The sequence below is a fragment of the Astyanax mexicanus genome, chromosome 22, assembly GCF_023375975.1.
Source record: "Astyanax mexicanus isolate ESR-SI-001 chromosome 22, AstMex3_surface, whole genome shotgun sequence".
NCBI classification, from domain to species: Eukaryota; Metazoa; Chordata; class Actinopteri; order Characiformes; family Acestrorhamphidae; genus Astyanax; species Astyanax mexicanus.
Genome location: NC_064429.1, coordinates 28,774,903 through 28,790,368, shown reverse-complemented (window position 1 = coordinate 28,790,368; position 15,466 = coordinate 28,774,903). Strand labels below are relative to the sequence as shown.

The window sequence follows — 15,466 nt, the reverse complement described above, 5'->3', positions numbered from 1 at the left end:
GTCTGTCATGTGTCTATCCGGCATGACAGACGGAGACTCTTATCCACCCTTCACCCCAAATTCAAAACCAAAAAAATCAGGAAAGTGAATAATATTCTGGCAATGGAATTGGCACGACTAAATTGTGTGGTAGATTGATAAAACTGATAAAACAAAGCAGAAAACAGATTTCAGATTTAAAATATTCCAGAATGAGATAGGAATCCACCAAAGGTAAGATGTACGTTACGCTTATAATTTACAGAATACAACCACTGCATTTAGAACAATTAAAATTTATCATACTATCTAATACTGTACATCTGTATTTAAAAACTCTAGATATTGAAACCGTAGAAAACCACAGGAGTGTCAAAATTAAACAAATTACATATAAATTAAATAATACACAATATTTGCAGAAACTCATGAGTCACACTGAAAGTTCCGGTAAGATTTGGTATACATATAAAAAAAGTGAGTGGAGGAGATGGAGCGATATGGTGTTGGCGAGTGTGTGTGTGTGTGTGTGTGTGTGTGTGTGGAATAAAGGAGGACAGGAAATGAAGGAGCAGGCTGTAGCAGAGTAAAGAAACTCACGGTGAATCACAGCCGGAGTGAGAGGAGCTGTGCGACAGTGCACCTCCATTCGGCCTTATAAAACTGCACAAACCAAAGCAAACAAAAACAAAAGATGGGAGGGGAAAGAAACAGGAGGGGGCGGGGCTTGAGAAAGTGGAAAGCTGTCCATCACACTGACTCTGGCCACACCCCACAAAAAAGTCAAACTCAACGGGAGTAACAGTCTCCACTGGGTTCATGCCAACAGAAACAGTTCAACAGAAACAGTAGAAGTTTTGCTGATTACAACCCCATACTGGAACAGTACAGAAACACTGAGACAGTATGAACCCAAGATTAATAAATTAAATTCAGCGCTTTTTGGTGTCGGGTCAACTTTTCATTTTGTTTGCCAGTATTTGTTAATATGCACATTCCAAAAAAAGTTGAAACGGTAAAACATTTACAGTGTAACACTTGGCGGTGGCAATGTAGCCATTAATTAACATACAACACTCAAAAAAAGATTTTTTTTTAGAGTTTTACATGAGTTCTCCACACATTCACTACTACAGGCAAGTCAGAACTGTAAATACTAGTGTATCTCAAAAAATTGAATATCATTAAAATGTACTGTATTTCTGTCATTTAAAATGTGAAACTATTATATAGATGTATTACACACAGATTGATCTATTTTAAGCGTTTTTTTCTCTTATTGTTGATTATTATGGCTTACAGCCAATGAAAACCCAAAAAATCAGTCTCTCAGAAAATTTGAATATTATATAAGACCTATTGGTACTTTTGGCACTACTGTGGGCAGTGCGCCAAGCCCTGCTGGAAAATGAAATCTAACCGCATCTCCATAAAAGTTGTCAGGAGAGGGAAGCTGCACTGACTTCAGACTTGATAATAAAACACAGTGGATCAACACCAGCAGATGACATGTCTCTCCAAACCGTCACTGTAAATCAAGAGACCAGAGTCTGGAGGAAGAGTGGAGAGACACACAGTCCAAACTGCTTGAGGTCTAGTGTGAAGTTTCTACAATCAGTGATGGTTTGGAGAGACATGTCTGTCATCTGCTGGTGTTGATCCACTGTGTTCTATCAAGTCCAAAATCTTCTATCAGCATGACCAGCTTAACCAAAGAAGTGGTGGCTCATTGGTCAGAGCACTGGGTTATTGACAGTGCTTTAGTGGTCGGTGCGGCACAGTGGATAACACTACTGCATGTGGGAGACTGGGGTTTTAATTCCCAATATGTGTGACTATACTGCTCTACACCAATAAGAGTCCTTGGGCAAGATTCCTAACACTACATTGGCCCACCTCTGTAATAGATACATTTGTTTAAATTTGACTATTTGATAAAGCTGATTGACCAATTTCAGGCTATTCTTTCTGATAAAACAGCATAAAAAAAAACATAACTTACGCTGGTCAAGAGCGAAGCTTGCTAAGCAAGTTCTCCATATTACTAGTCATTTACCATCAACACAACTTTTTTGGAATCGGTTGCAGGCCTAAAATTAGTATTATGTCAAATAAAATTAACTGAATTCAATTAGACACAACTTGAAATATCTTGAGTTCATACTGTCTGCATTAAAAAAAATAAAAGTCAAAGTAAATGTTAGTAAAGGTAAATTCTATCCATACTTTCCCAACTGTCTGATTTGGGGGTTATATTTACAAACACATTTTTCCTTAAGCTATAAGAGTTGAGTAGTAACCAAGAGAGAAGAAAACATGCCAAATCAAGAGCAGAAAATATAAATACTGTAAATATGGTACTACTTTAAAACAAGCCACTATTATAAAGGGTTTCTAAAGGAGTTTATTAATGGCTATTAACTAGGTTGTACAACCATTAATAAGCAGTTACAACACATCAATAGGAAGGGCAACAGGCAACAGTGGCCTGGATGCTTATCTAACTTTGTCTTTTCCATCAGTCAGCATTAACATATCTAATACAATATTAAATATAAAAAGTCAGTTCAATATAATTAAGCTAATGTAAACTAATGTTAGTATACACCACATTATAATTACTGGATGTATCTTTTATCTGAGCTGTTAAATTAATGAAGTTGTTAGCATACAGCTCTGGAAAAAAAAAAATATGAGAGCACTTCAGTTTCTGAATCGGTTTCTCTGATTTTGCTATTTATAGGTTTATGTTTGAGTAAAATGAACATTGTTGTTTTATTCTATAAACTACAGACAACATTTCTCCCAAATAAATTCCAAATAATTGCAAATAAAAATAATGTCATTTAGAGCATTAATTTGTAGAAAATAAGAAATGGCTAAATAACAAAAAAAGATGCAGAGCTTTCAGACCTCAAATAACGCAAAGAAAACAAGCTCATATTTATAAAGCTTTAAGAGTTCAGAAATCAATATTTGGTGGAATAATCACAGTTAGTTTTAATCACAGTTTTTTTCATGCATCTTGGCATGTTCTCCTCCACCAGTCTTACACACTGCTTTTGGATAACTGTATGCTTTATACTCCTGGTGCAAAAAATCAAGCAGATCAGCTTGGTGGTTTGATGGCTTGTGATCATCCACCTTCCTCTTGATTATATTTTAGAGGTTTTCAATTTGGTAAAATCAAAGAAAAACATATATATATATATATATATATATATATATATATATATATATATATATATATATATATATATATATATATATATTTTTTTTTTTTTTTTTTTTTTTTTTTTTTCAGAGCTGTATATGTTAATGCTGACTGATGCAATCACTATTTGGCAATTGACAGGCCACTGTTTCCCTTTTTTCCCTTACTTATTTGTTGTAACTGCTTATTAGTGGTTTAAAGTCATTTATAAACCATTTAAAAACATTTATAAAGGAGCCTTTTTTTAAAGTGCTACCATAAATATTGTATATAATATAACTGACATATTTGCAAAACCAAAAATAAACCATAATTTCATAGGCGATAAACATTGTTACAGTGTTCATAATGGTCATAATTAATCAAACTGGTCATAATAACATAACAACATTCTGAATACAGTTCCAAAGAGTTTAACTATAATTCAACTATTGAGCTCATTTAAACAATATTCAATTTAGATTTGAGAGAGAGTAAAAATTTATATATTATATATATTCAATATAATGGCCAATTTGTTTAGCTAACAAATACTCTATGTCTGTCAAGGACAGATTCATTACAGTTTTATTACAGTAAACTGAACCAATGGCGGCTCTCTCTTTACGCTGGGGAGCTTATATTACGCAGCATTGTATCAGTGATACAGTATAAACTATAAAACCCTTAATGTGCTCCTCAAACTGTTTTTCCCTCTGCAATAAGCCCCTCTGTCAGTCAGACTCTACACACTCTGCAAGACCTAATCTACTCGCTGTCTGATCCATTCAGGGGATAAAATTACAATATGCATGCTATTCTACTGGAAATAGAAGTGTTCACAAGCATAATAATCATTATAAAACCAATAATAATCAATAAAACAAAAAAAATAACTTGATACATAGACAAGTGTATGTATCGATTCACACAGTAATCCCACAATCATCCATATAGCCATATATACATACATACATACATACATACACAGACATACAGACATACATACATACATTATTTAGAAATTAGCCCAAATGGGATTGCACACATACACACATACATATATATAACATAAACATGTACTTCCCGAAGTAATAAAACAAATAAAACAGTTAATTTTACTGCTGTTACTGGTGTTTTCCCAAGGCAGTGGGGTTCAAATCACTTACGCCGTGAGGGAGATGTTAGTGGCCGACATGGGGCTGACCTCCTTCACCTCCTTCGCTTTCTGCAGGGCCAACTTTTTACTGATGGCCTCCTCTTGCTCCTCCTCATCCTGGAGAAGAAAAAAAAACATTTCGTTAGAACATTAGAAACATTACAAATCATCCATTTGTGACACATGTCGAGCATGTCTCAATAGGATCATCACTCACTCGCTCACTCGCTCGCTCATGTTTAGCAGGACGAAGAGTCTCCACAAGGGAGCGCTGTTAGGACTTAAATAGCGTTTGGTGCTTCACAACAGTGATGATGGGCAATATTTTAGTGAATCTATTGCACGCTGGTCAATTTTCTCAATTCGCACAGCTCGATTTAAGTTGTGTCGGTGTATCTTTGGTATTATAAAGGAAAAAAAATAAGGCTTGTATGGCTCGAAATGTGCAAAAGGCATGAACTAATTCTCATAGGTTTGATTTTTGGATGTAACATGAAATAAACCAGAAATAAATCAGTGTGCGAGCTGTCATTCCCTCTAAGAGCCAGATGAGCTCTGACTTTGGCAGCTCATTTTATGAAAACAGCAATGTTATTTTATTCTTTATTCTGTTTATTGTTGATATAATAGCTGGATTTGTTTCCATATATGTGTGTAAAGGGTGGACAACGCATACAATGCACCTGCTTGGCTAAGATAGGATTGGATGGCTGACTGTTGACTGTTGTCAGGGTTTTAATCAGTCAGTGGTGCACTTGGCTTTTGGATACAATACGGGTTGGCACCCAAAAATCCCTTTCAGACAGCTTCCTCTTACAGCGTCCACAGTTAATCCTGTTGGATGTGGTTGGTCCTTCTTGTTGGTATATGCTGACATTACCCTGGATACCGTGGCTCTTGATACATCACAAAGACTTGCTGTCTTGGTCACAGATGCTCCAGCAAGACGTGCACCAACAATTTGTCCTCTGGTATGTCACCCATAATGTTGTGTGCATTGTAATATTTTGAGCAAAACTGTGCTCTTATCCTGCTAATTGAACCTTCACACTCTTTCACACTCTTACTGGTGCAATGTGCAATTAATGAAGATTAAAAAATTAGACCAACAAACTGGTCTAATTTAGCCATGAAACCTCCCACACTAAAATGACAGATGTTTCAATTTCATTGTCGAACCCCTGTAGATCAGAAATGGTGATCCCTGTTAAAACTCCTTATGACAGCATTCAATAAAGCTTATTTTATCTATATCTACACTATACATGTGTCACACTCCCTTTATATGTTATATGTTGTGGTCTTTTTTTACGAGTTGGCCGTAACAGATATGATGTAATAGATCTTTCTACCGCAGCACAATAGAGCACAATAGAGTGACGTCCCAAAGGACCAGTGGTACCTGTGATCTTTCCCTGTACTGTACCGTCTTAATGTAAAGCCCTAAATCCTTCTAGTAGTGCAGAGCTCCATTACCCTGAGTTACCGAGCGAGACGAGCATCAGTCAACAGTGAACAGGCCTCCCAGACGGTGTTATAGAGCCAATAAAGGGTGGCAGAGTATGGCGGGGTATGGAGATAGCATCGCTTCCTCTTTAACCCGGCAAACACAGCAGATTCATGGCATGTCTGCCCAACAACAGATGGCTGGAAAAGTGTGACGGAGTGCCAGAGGATATGTATGGCCGTGAGTGTGTGTGTGTGTGTGTGTGTGTGTGAGCTACCTTAGTGAGTTCCTGTGCATTGGCGAGGTTGTCAACAGCAATGGCCAAGAAGACGTTCAGGAGAGTATCTGATCAGACGTGTGTTAAAGCAATAAAGACACGTTCACAACAGTTTTACAAAGCGGCCATCAATCAATCCCAAGCCACTGTGTTACAGTACTGTTCAGTAGGGATGAAAAACCAAATATCTGGCAACCAAAAAAAGTACTTTCACTTTTAAAATTTTACATTCAAGCATGGTTAATCAGTTGACTACCTTTCCAGAAACTGTTTGTTTTCTATCTAAAAGACACAAGCTGTACAGAGCCTGGTGAGTAATGTTATATGTGGGAGCTAACTATCTTATCCCAAGCATTTGTTTGTTAACAAGTCTGCATAGCACTGCTGAGGAACATTTATGGTAAGAATAGCATTACAGAGAGAAAGGTATGACTAAAACTGCACTGCTGAGGTAAAGTCGGGCTTAGAATAGCAAAACTGGGGTAAATTCATAACTAAAACTGTACTGCTGAGGTAATGTATGGTTAGAATAGCACTACTGAGGGAAAGTTGGGCTTAGAATAGAAAAACGGGGGTAAATATATAACTACAACTACACTGCTGAGGTAAATGTATGGTTAGAATTTTACTACTGAGGTAAATACTGTATATAACCAAAACTACCCTGCTGAGGTGAATAAATGGTTAGAATACCACTACAGGGGTAATTTCCAACTACATTCACTAAGAATATGTATGACTAGAATAGAACTACTAAGGCAATGTTAGAACAAAAATAGCATTGCTTAAGTACATTCAAGGTTAGAATAGCACTACAGAGGCAAATGTATACCTACCCTGCTTACTTAAATATATGGTTAGAATAGCACTACTAAGGAAAATATACGCCTAAAACCACCCTACTTAGGCAAATATATAGTTAGAATAGCACTACTGAGGCAATATATTACTAAAACTACTCTGCTTAGGTAAATATATATAGACAATTGCATTGCTTAAGAATATGTATGACTAGAGTAGCACTACTGAGGTAAATTTATAACTAAAATTGCATTGCTTAAGTATGTTCAAGGGTAGAGTAGCACTAGGGATGCAAATATATAACTAAAACTACCCTGCTGAGGTAAATATATGGTTAGAATGGCAAAAGTGAGGTACATTTATGACTAAAATTGCACTGGTTAAGAAAATGTATGACTGGAATAGCACTACTGAGGTAAATATATAACTAAAACTACCCTGCTGAGGTAAATATATGGTGAAGATAGCACTACTGAGGCAATTTATGACTATAATTGCACTGCTTAAGAAAAATGATCACTACAATAGAACTACTGATGTAAATATATAACTAAATTTGCATGGCTGAGGTAAATGTATAGTGAAGATAGCACTACTGAGGTAATTTATAAGTAAAAAGTAATTTTCTACTATTCCTTTCCAGAATGATAAGAGTGTAGGATACAGTTTCCGAACAGAGTGAGGACGATGAAGTAGACAGAAGAGAACATCCCACGCTTCACTCCTCCCTGAGATTCAATACCATGATACATCACTGCATTCCAGTCCTCTCCTGTCAAAATCTGCAACAACAAGTGAACAAGTTCAGCATCAGCAGCCTCTGGAGAATCCGACCACAGACGCCCAACTTTCCAGCATCAGCTTTACCTGGAACACTGTCAGGATGGCAGCTGGAAATGTGTCGAAGTTAGTTGTTGGAGTTTCCTCTTCAAAATTAAACCTACAAGACAGAAGAACAAACAATGAGTACAATCAAAAGCTTATAACTACCAATAACTTACCAAGTCAAAAAAAGATCATTTTAGAGCATTTCTATTGGTCAATTCATGAGATTTTCAAAATTAAGATACAAGATAAACACTGTGTAGAGTCGCCTCCTGTACAGACATTTACTTTGAAGATATTTTGTAACATTTCTATTGGTCCATTTACAAATTTTTAAATAAAAAACAACCACAGATAGATAGACATAGAGACAGGAAGAAAGACGGAGAGACATACATTGAGGCAGAAATGTAGATAGAAAGAGAGACACAGTCAGACATACAGACAGACATATAGATAGACAGACACACACAGGTAAGTAGGTACGGCAAGACAGACAGACATATAGAAAAGACAGACAGACAGATAGGTAGACAGACAGAAATATAGACAGACATTCAGGCAGAAATGGATAGGTAGAGAAAAAACAGACAGACAGACAGACAGACAGACAGACAGACAGACAGACAGACAGACAGACAGACAGATAGATAGATAGATAGATAGATAGATAGATAGATAGATAGATAGATAGATAGATAGATAGACAATCAAACAGATCGACATACAGACAGACATAGGTAAGTAGACAGACAGACAGACAGACAGACAGACAGACAGACAGACAGACAGACAGACAGACAGATAGATAGATAGATAGATAGTCCCATAGTTTCATCAGTGAAATCTGTAATTCTACTCCTCCTTTCTCAGGAAAACAACCAATAAAATAATTACATAACTACATCCTCATCCAGCACCACGACACTCACACATCCTTCACAATAAACTCCACAATAAAGCAGCTTCCTGTGAGCTGTTTATTCCCTCATGCATAAAAACACCGCAATCTGAAACTATAGGGACCTAATTACTCCACTATAGAAAGAGCTGAACAGAGAGAGATACAGAATTCTGTCTTTATTCTCCAGGAGATTAAACCCATATCATCAGTGTTCTACCTTTCTCTCAGAGAGTGTGAATGAAGGAGAAGCCGAATGTATTAATCCACAATAGAGGTCTGAAGTCTTCCTCAAATATAAAATGATTATAAAAAAGAGCTAATTTGCGGTTTGATTATTGTGATCTGTGCTTTTATACTTCTGTGTATCTGGAATAAGTTTGGGCAGACTATATTTGATAATATGCTAAATGACAGAAAAGGATAAAGAGAATAAGAAGACTGTCCTCAAAATATTTGGCTGATTTAACCAAATTTAACATCACTGCATATAAATTGCAAATAAATCAAGTTCCGCTTTAGTTGAATAACTTGATGTTTTAAGTTATGCTAACTCAATATTTTATTCCCCATTACTTAAAAAATTATGCTAACCGCCTGCTTTAAAAAAGTCAGGTCAACTCAACTTATCTGGTCTTACAGTATATCAAAAACACAAAAATTAAATCAACTTCCCCTTTAGTTGTAATAACTTGATGTTTTAAGTTATGTTAACTTAAGTTTTCATTTCCCATTACTTAACTTTTTTAAGGCAACCGGTTTCCTCAAATTTTTAAAGTAAATTTAACTTATCCTGGGTTACAGTGAAGGTTTATTATGTTGATCCATCTATTCATACTCTTCCAAGCTCAAAATCCAGAAACACTAAAGCCTTTTTTTGGTACCTGGCTAAGCTTTGTACTGGAATCCCAGCATCCCAGCTAAAGTTCAGGCCTGTCCCGCCAGCAGGGGGGAATGGAGTGTCCCGAGGCCTCGTCCCGCACCCCCTTTGGCCTCATTTCAATAACATTTGCGCAAACTATTTGTTTATGTGACTCGCCGATCGTTACGCTAGATCATGTGACTGGATGTTTACACATTTAAACTGATATTTACCTTGTGGGGAGAGTGCACTCCGGCAATTCCTCCGTTACACAGGCCTATCAATAATTCATGGCGGGGAGAAATGAAAACCTCGGCTTTCCCATTCCGACGCTGGCATGTTTGTTAACGTGAAGTGAGGGAAATGAAATGGCAGGCCCTGGAGGAGTCAACGCTGCTTCTTACCAGAGTGACTTAGTAGAGGGACTTCCGTTCCCTTGTCAAGGGAAGGACGACGGCGTGGGTTTGCTATTTTTAAGCCATCAAGTAAGTGAATATAGCAATTTGAGTAAGTGAATATATGTATATATATGTATATATATGTATATATATATATATATATATATATATATATATATATATACATATATATACACACACAGCTCTGACAAAAAATTAAGAGACCACTTAAAAATTATGATTTTTTTTTATTTTACCAAATTGAAAACCTCTAGAATAAAATCAAGAGGAAGATGGATGATCACCTTTATCCCATAGTGGCATAGTTATCCAAAGTTATCCAAAATCAGTGTGTAAGACTGGTGGAGGAGAACATGCCAAGATGCATGAAAACTGTGATTAAAAACCAGTTTTATTCCACCAAATATTGATTTCTGAACTCTGAACTTTATAAATATGAACTTGTTTTCTTTTGCATTATCATATCTTTATCTCATTTGATGATGTGTGCATATCGTTGCTGTCCAATGAAAAAAAGTATTTTTCTCTAGTTTCTACTATATGTTACTACATAATTTGAACACACAAACTGTCCCTTATACTCTGTCAAAATGCATTGATGGATGAACCAATAGAAATTCTCCAAGATACCCTGAAATAAACTTTTTTACATTGACTTCCATTCAAAGTTGATGATATACAACCCTAAAAAGAAACACATATAGCTCTAGGGGGAAAAGATAAGAGACCACCTAAAAATTATGATGATTTTTTTTTTTATTTTACCAAATTGAAAACCTCTGGAATATAATCAAGAGTAAAGGCATAAAGTTATCCAAAAGCAGTGTGTAAGACTGGTGGAGGACAACATGCCAAGATGCATGGAAACTGTGATTAAAAAAACTGGGTTATTCCACCAAATATTGATTTCTGAACTTTATGAAACTTTATTAATATGAACTTGTTTTCTTTGCATTATTTGAGGTCTGAAAGCTCTGCATTTTTGCATACTTGTTATTTCAGTTTTTTCTCATTTTCTGCAAATAAATGCTCTAAATGACAATCTTTTTATTTGGAATTTGGGATAAATGTTGTCTGTAGTTTATAGAATAAAATAACAATGTTCATTTTACTCAAACATGAACCTATAAATAGCAAAATCAGAGAAACTGATTCAGAAACTGAAGTGGTCTCTTAATTTTTTCAGAGCTGTACATCAAAACAAAAACTCATCAACTTACTGGCCCCCAAACAGTTGCATCCCCAAGAGAGCAAACACAACGATGAAGAGGAAGAGGAGGAAGAGCAGGCTGATGATGGACTTCATAGAGTTCAGCAGAGAGACCACCAGGTTTCGTAAAGAGTTCCAATACCTATAAAAGCACACACACACACACACACACATATATAGATGTACACACACTCTGAAGACTCTTTCAGTCTATCAATACAACAGTTAATTGATAATAACTTTGTATGCTTTTTAGGACATTTCTGGAAGATTCTGGAAGAGAACCTCACAATAGTCCATACATCAACAGAATTTCCTTTAAAATATGAAGAAAAAACTCTGTAAATGCATGTCTGAGGTTAAATACTCCTTAATTAATTAAGATGCTTTTTTTAAACCTGATTTTCTACCAAATTTAGCTTAAATAATTATCCCACTTACTCACTAGGATGCCCCCTATCACTCGCAATGCTCCTGACACCCTAGGAAGGTCAGGACAAGCGCATGCCTCCTCCGATACATGTGAAATGATCCATCGCCTCTTTTTAAACTGCCAACAAAGCAGCATTACTAGGCACCCAATGCTCTCCAAGGAAAGTGCCAGATCCCCAGCTCTGATACATCAGCTAACAGAAACCTGTGCCAGCTAGCATCACAGTGAGAGTGGTAATAGGGAAAGTGTGCCATTTGTTATTGCTTTCTCTGGCTCTGGCTGCTGAGGGGGTGAGGCCTCATGACTTGAACTTGACCCTCAAGCCATTGTGTCAGTGTATTAGGAAGGACCCAGGAAGGATTTTTAATTTAAAGGAATTATTGTACAAATATGCTTTTTATGGAGCCAAAAATATATTTTTCAATACCATCACTAAAAAAAACTGTTTTTTTACTTACTTTAACTTGTAGCATAACATTTTATGTGTATTTATCTTGTTTTTTTTTAATCTTGTTTTATTTATCTTCTGATTACGAACAGAACAATAGATATTTCTCTTTTCTTACTTTGTAACCTTGAAGATCCTGAGCAGCCGCAGAGCTCGCAACACACTGATGCCAAAAGAGGCCCCGGGTTTTACTGCAGCCCAAATCACCTCGAAAATGCTTCCTATAATCACCTATAACAATACAGAATATATAATAATCCATATGATGCTGAGTCAAGTCCAGACTCTTATTTCCTAAGATGAAAAGAAACTCAAAACATTAAAAATAAGCATTCAGAAAAATCCACACTGCTTTAATTTTACCCAATATAATCCAATATAAGGTATTATTCTTCTAATAGTGGGAGAATGAGGCATTAATCAATATTCAGGCCCAGTTTTAAGATTTAAAGAGTTAAAAACAAGACATTTCACTTGGAATTTGTTACATTATTACAGGGCAAGGCAATGATGGCCATTCATCATGTTCATATAATGAAAGAAGACGCTCACCCCAAAGTCGAAGCAGTTGAAGGAGGAGTGGAAGTAGTTTCTGGGACCGAGGCCATACATCTTCAGACTCATCTCAGTCAAGAACAAGCCCAGAAACACAAACTCTGCCAAATCTGCAGCGAAAAAACACAGCAATAATACACATGATGACCTGACATGACCTATTGAGCAATATTTAAAATATAGTTATACTAATATAAAGTGATAATAAGCTACGGTCACAATCCACATTTGCTGTCTCACCTACATGGCTTGTGGAAAATTGCAAATTTGTTTTTCTTTCAACAACGATTTTCTCATTGAATTGACTCTTCCATAAAGGGCAGATTTGTGGAGTGCATGACTTATAGTTTCTCCAACCTCAGCTGTGGATTTCTGCAGCTCCTCCAGAGTGACCATGGGCCTTTTGGCTGCTTCTCTGACCAGTGCTCTCCCTGCTTGATCTGTCAGTTTCAGTTTGGGGGACCATGGCCATGTCTTGGTTGGTTTGCGGTTGTAAAATACTTTTTCATTCATTTTTGCATGATGGATGGGGGAACAGTGCTCCCTGGGATGCTCAAAGCTTGGGATATGTTTTTTTTATGAACTAACCCTGCTTTAAATGTCTTCCTCACAACTTTATCTCTGACCTGTCTGGTGAGTTTTATGGTCTTCATGGTGCTGTTTGTTCACTAGGGTTCACTAACAAACAATTGAAGCCTTCACAGAACAGGTGTTTATATTTATACTGAGATTGAATTACACACAGCTGGACACTTTATATTAACTAATTAATTGACGTTTGTACTTTTTGGATTTTTTTGTGTTTAAAATATTGAAAGCCATATTGAAACCTTTCACTTCGCAATTATAAGTTATTCTATGTTGGTCTCTCATTTGAAATGTCAATAAACTAAATTTCTTTATGTCTTTTTTCAACTTTTCACTGTACATACTGGTATCCCATGACTACTGGCAGGTCAGTATAACATAATTAAGCAAAAATACACTAAAGGTTCATACTCTAACATGTAATATTGGCATTGCAGTGCCAATATTACACGTTATGGCACTCCCTCTCGTGTATTATTGCTTTATTCTCCCACCTGAACTGTGGATTTCTGCAGCTCTTCCAGAGTGACCATGGGCCTCTTTGCTGCAAGTGACTTAAAAAAAGTACTGCACAAGTGTATTTTTGTGATTATACCGCAGTTTCATTATCGCTGTTAATTAAAAGATTTTGAGTTAAAGAGGATGAGAAAAGTTTGGCTTGTAAGCGCTGCATCATTGCTAGGTTACCTGTATGGTAGGTGGCGGAGTAATACATGGAGGGCTTCAGTTACAGTGCATTACCGGCTGATAACGGCACTCATAGAACACCTCTAAGCCAATCACATCATAGAGTTGGAAGTAACTGTGGTATATTATTAAAATTTACAGCAGAATAGAAAGTATAGGTGTGGATATACAGTAGATGGTCTGCAGTGTACTCACACAGAGCGTAGGTGAGCCACTCGGGCTGCTCGTAATGCACTATAGCCACACACAGTGTGTTCAGGCCCACCAGGCACAGCACGGTCCAGTAGAAGCCCTGAGACTTCACCATGCGTCGGATGAAGAACCGGATCCTCTTCTCTTTCCTCCGGAAGTAGGAGGAGCTCTCCAGCTTGCTGCTCTTCACACTGGCCCGGGCGAACGGAGATCCCTGCGGTGCTGCAGGACAAAGATCAGAGAGAATAAAGACAGTCAGCATCTTTCAACTTTCTTCAAATAATGATGCTGGAGCATAAAACCTTCTGGCTCCAAATCTGCAACTGTACAAGAGAAGAAAATAACTATTTAATGTCGATTTAACTTAATTATTCATTTGAAGCATTTCTACCAGTGCAGTTATCATGAATTTATAAAACAATGTAAAAAAAAATCACTGGCAACATACAGCCCAGACAGTGAATTAGAATATATCCTCTACAAATTTATATAAGGTAGCCTTTGGTGTTAAGCAGACCAGATCAAAGACAGACAAATGCAGATACCGACCAAATCATTTATTAACAAAGAGGTAAGGCTTACAGGAGTAGTCAGTGACAGGCAGGGTCAGTTATAAAATGACAGCAATACCATATTTAGAGTAGTTTAAATACAAAAATAGGGTTCAGCTACGGTAAACAAGCGATGGAAAGAGCAAGGCAAAAGAACAGTAAAAAAAACACCACAAAAACAAGTCAGAAACAATAGAAACGCACAAAAGAAATGCTCAGTAGAAAAAAAATAGAGAATTAGATTCAATACTCGATGAGGAAACAAAAGAAACAGGGAGGTATTTATACAAGACAGACCAGGTGTGAGCAATCAGAAGCTCGGAGAGCGTGAACGCCATAGCGTCACATGATCAGCAGAGTCAGGGAAGACCAGAGAGAGAGCATGCTCAGAATTGGAATCTGTGGGGGGGCTGGGGGTGGTACCAGCACACTGATGGAGAATCTGATTGATACACCCGTTATGCAAATAGCCGGTGTGCCAAAAGCCAATAATATAAAATATTTGGCAACCAAAATGATTAAGCTCTATGTTTTAAGACAATTTAAAATGAAATTAAAGCCCTCATTTTAGATAAACAAATTTACTATATGTGAACACCCTAATGATCACTAAATACATGAAAAGTCGCGGGGCTCTATTTTAGTGATCTATAGCGTATTGTTCAATTACAGATTGTGCAGCTGGATTTAGGGCATGTCGGTGTGTCTTTGCTATCGTGAGGGCACAGAAAAAATACTTTTCCCAGTTTAAAATGCACAAAAGGCATGAACGAATTCAATATCTTGATTAATCATGGGTGTGTTTTGGGCGTAAGATGAAATAAACCAGTATAAAATAAATCAGTGTAGCAGAAATCATTCCCTTTAAGAGCCGGGTGAGCTCTGACTTTGGCACGTTTATATCTTAACAGTGCAGCGCTTTTGTGCGTCGCAGTAGAG

General features: G+C 36.8%; 1 protein-coding gene across 5 annotated transcripts in view; it reads right to left on the bottom strand.

The window, feature by feature from the left end:
* The window catches only part of cacna1ba (calcium channel, voltage-dependent, N type, alpha 1B subunit, a), a 214,112-nt gene that overhangs the window by 81,720 nt on the left and 116,926 nt on the right, over positions 1-15,466 (bottom strand). For 4 of the 5 annotated variants that reach the window (XM_049470674.1, XM_049470673.1, XM_049470675.1 and 1 more), the window contains exons 10-18: positions 13,980-14,198; positions 12,507-12,619; positions 12,073-12,185; positions 11,084-11,215; positions 7,724-7,796; positions 7,521-7,638; positions 6,056-6,123; positions 4,342-4,448; positions 580-642 (exon numbers count right to left, since the gene is read on the bottom strand). In XM_049470674.1, coding sequence (XP_049326631.1) covers positions 580-642; positions 4,342-4,448; positions 6,056-6,123; positions 7,521-7,638; positions 7,724-7,796; positions 11,084-11,215; positions 12,073-12,185; positions 12,507-12,619; positions 13,980-14,198 — 1,006 coding nt within the window. The remainder of the gene's footprint in view (positions 1-579; positions 643-4,341; positions 4,449-6,055; positions 6,124-7,520; positions 7,639-7,723; positions 7,797-11,083; positions 11,216-12,072; positions 12,186-12,506; positions 12,620-13,979; positions 14,199-15,466) is intronic. The other variant, XM_049470676.1, reaches the window with a different exon arrangement.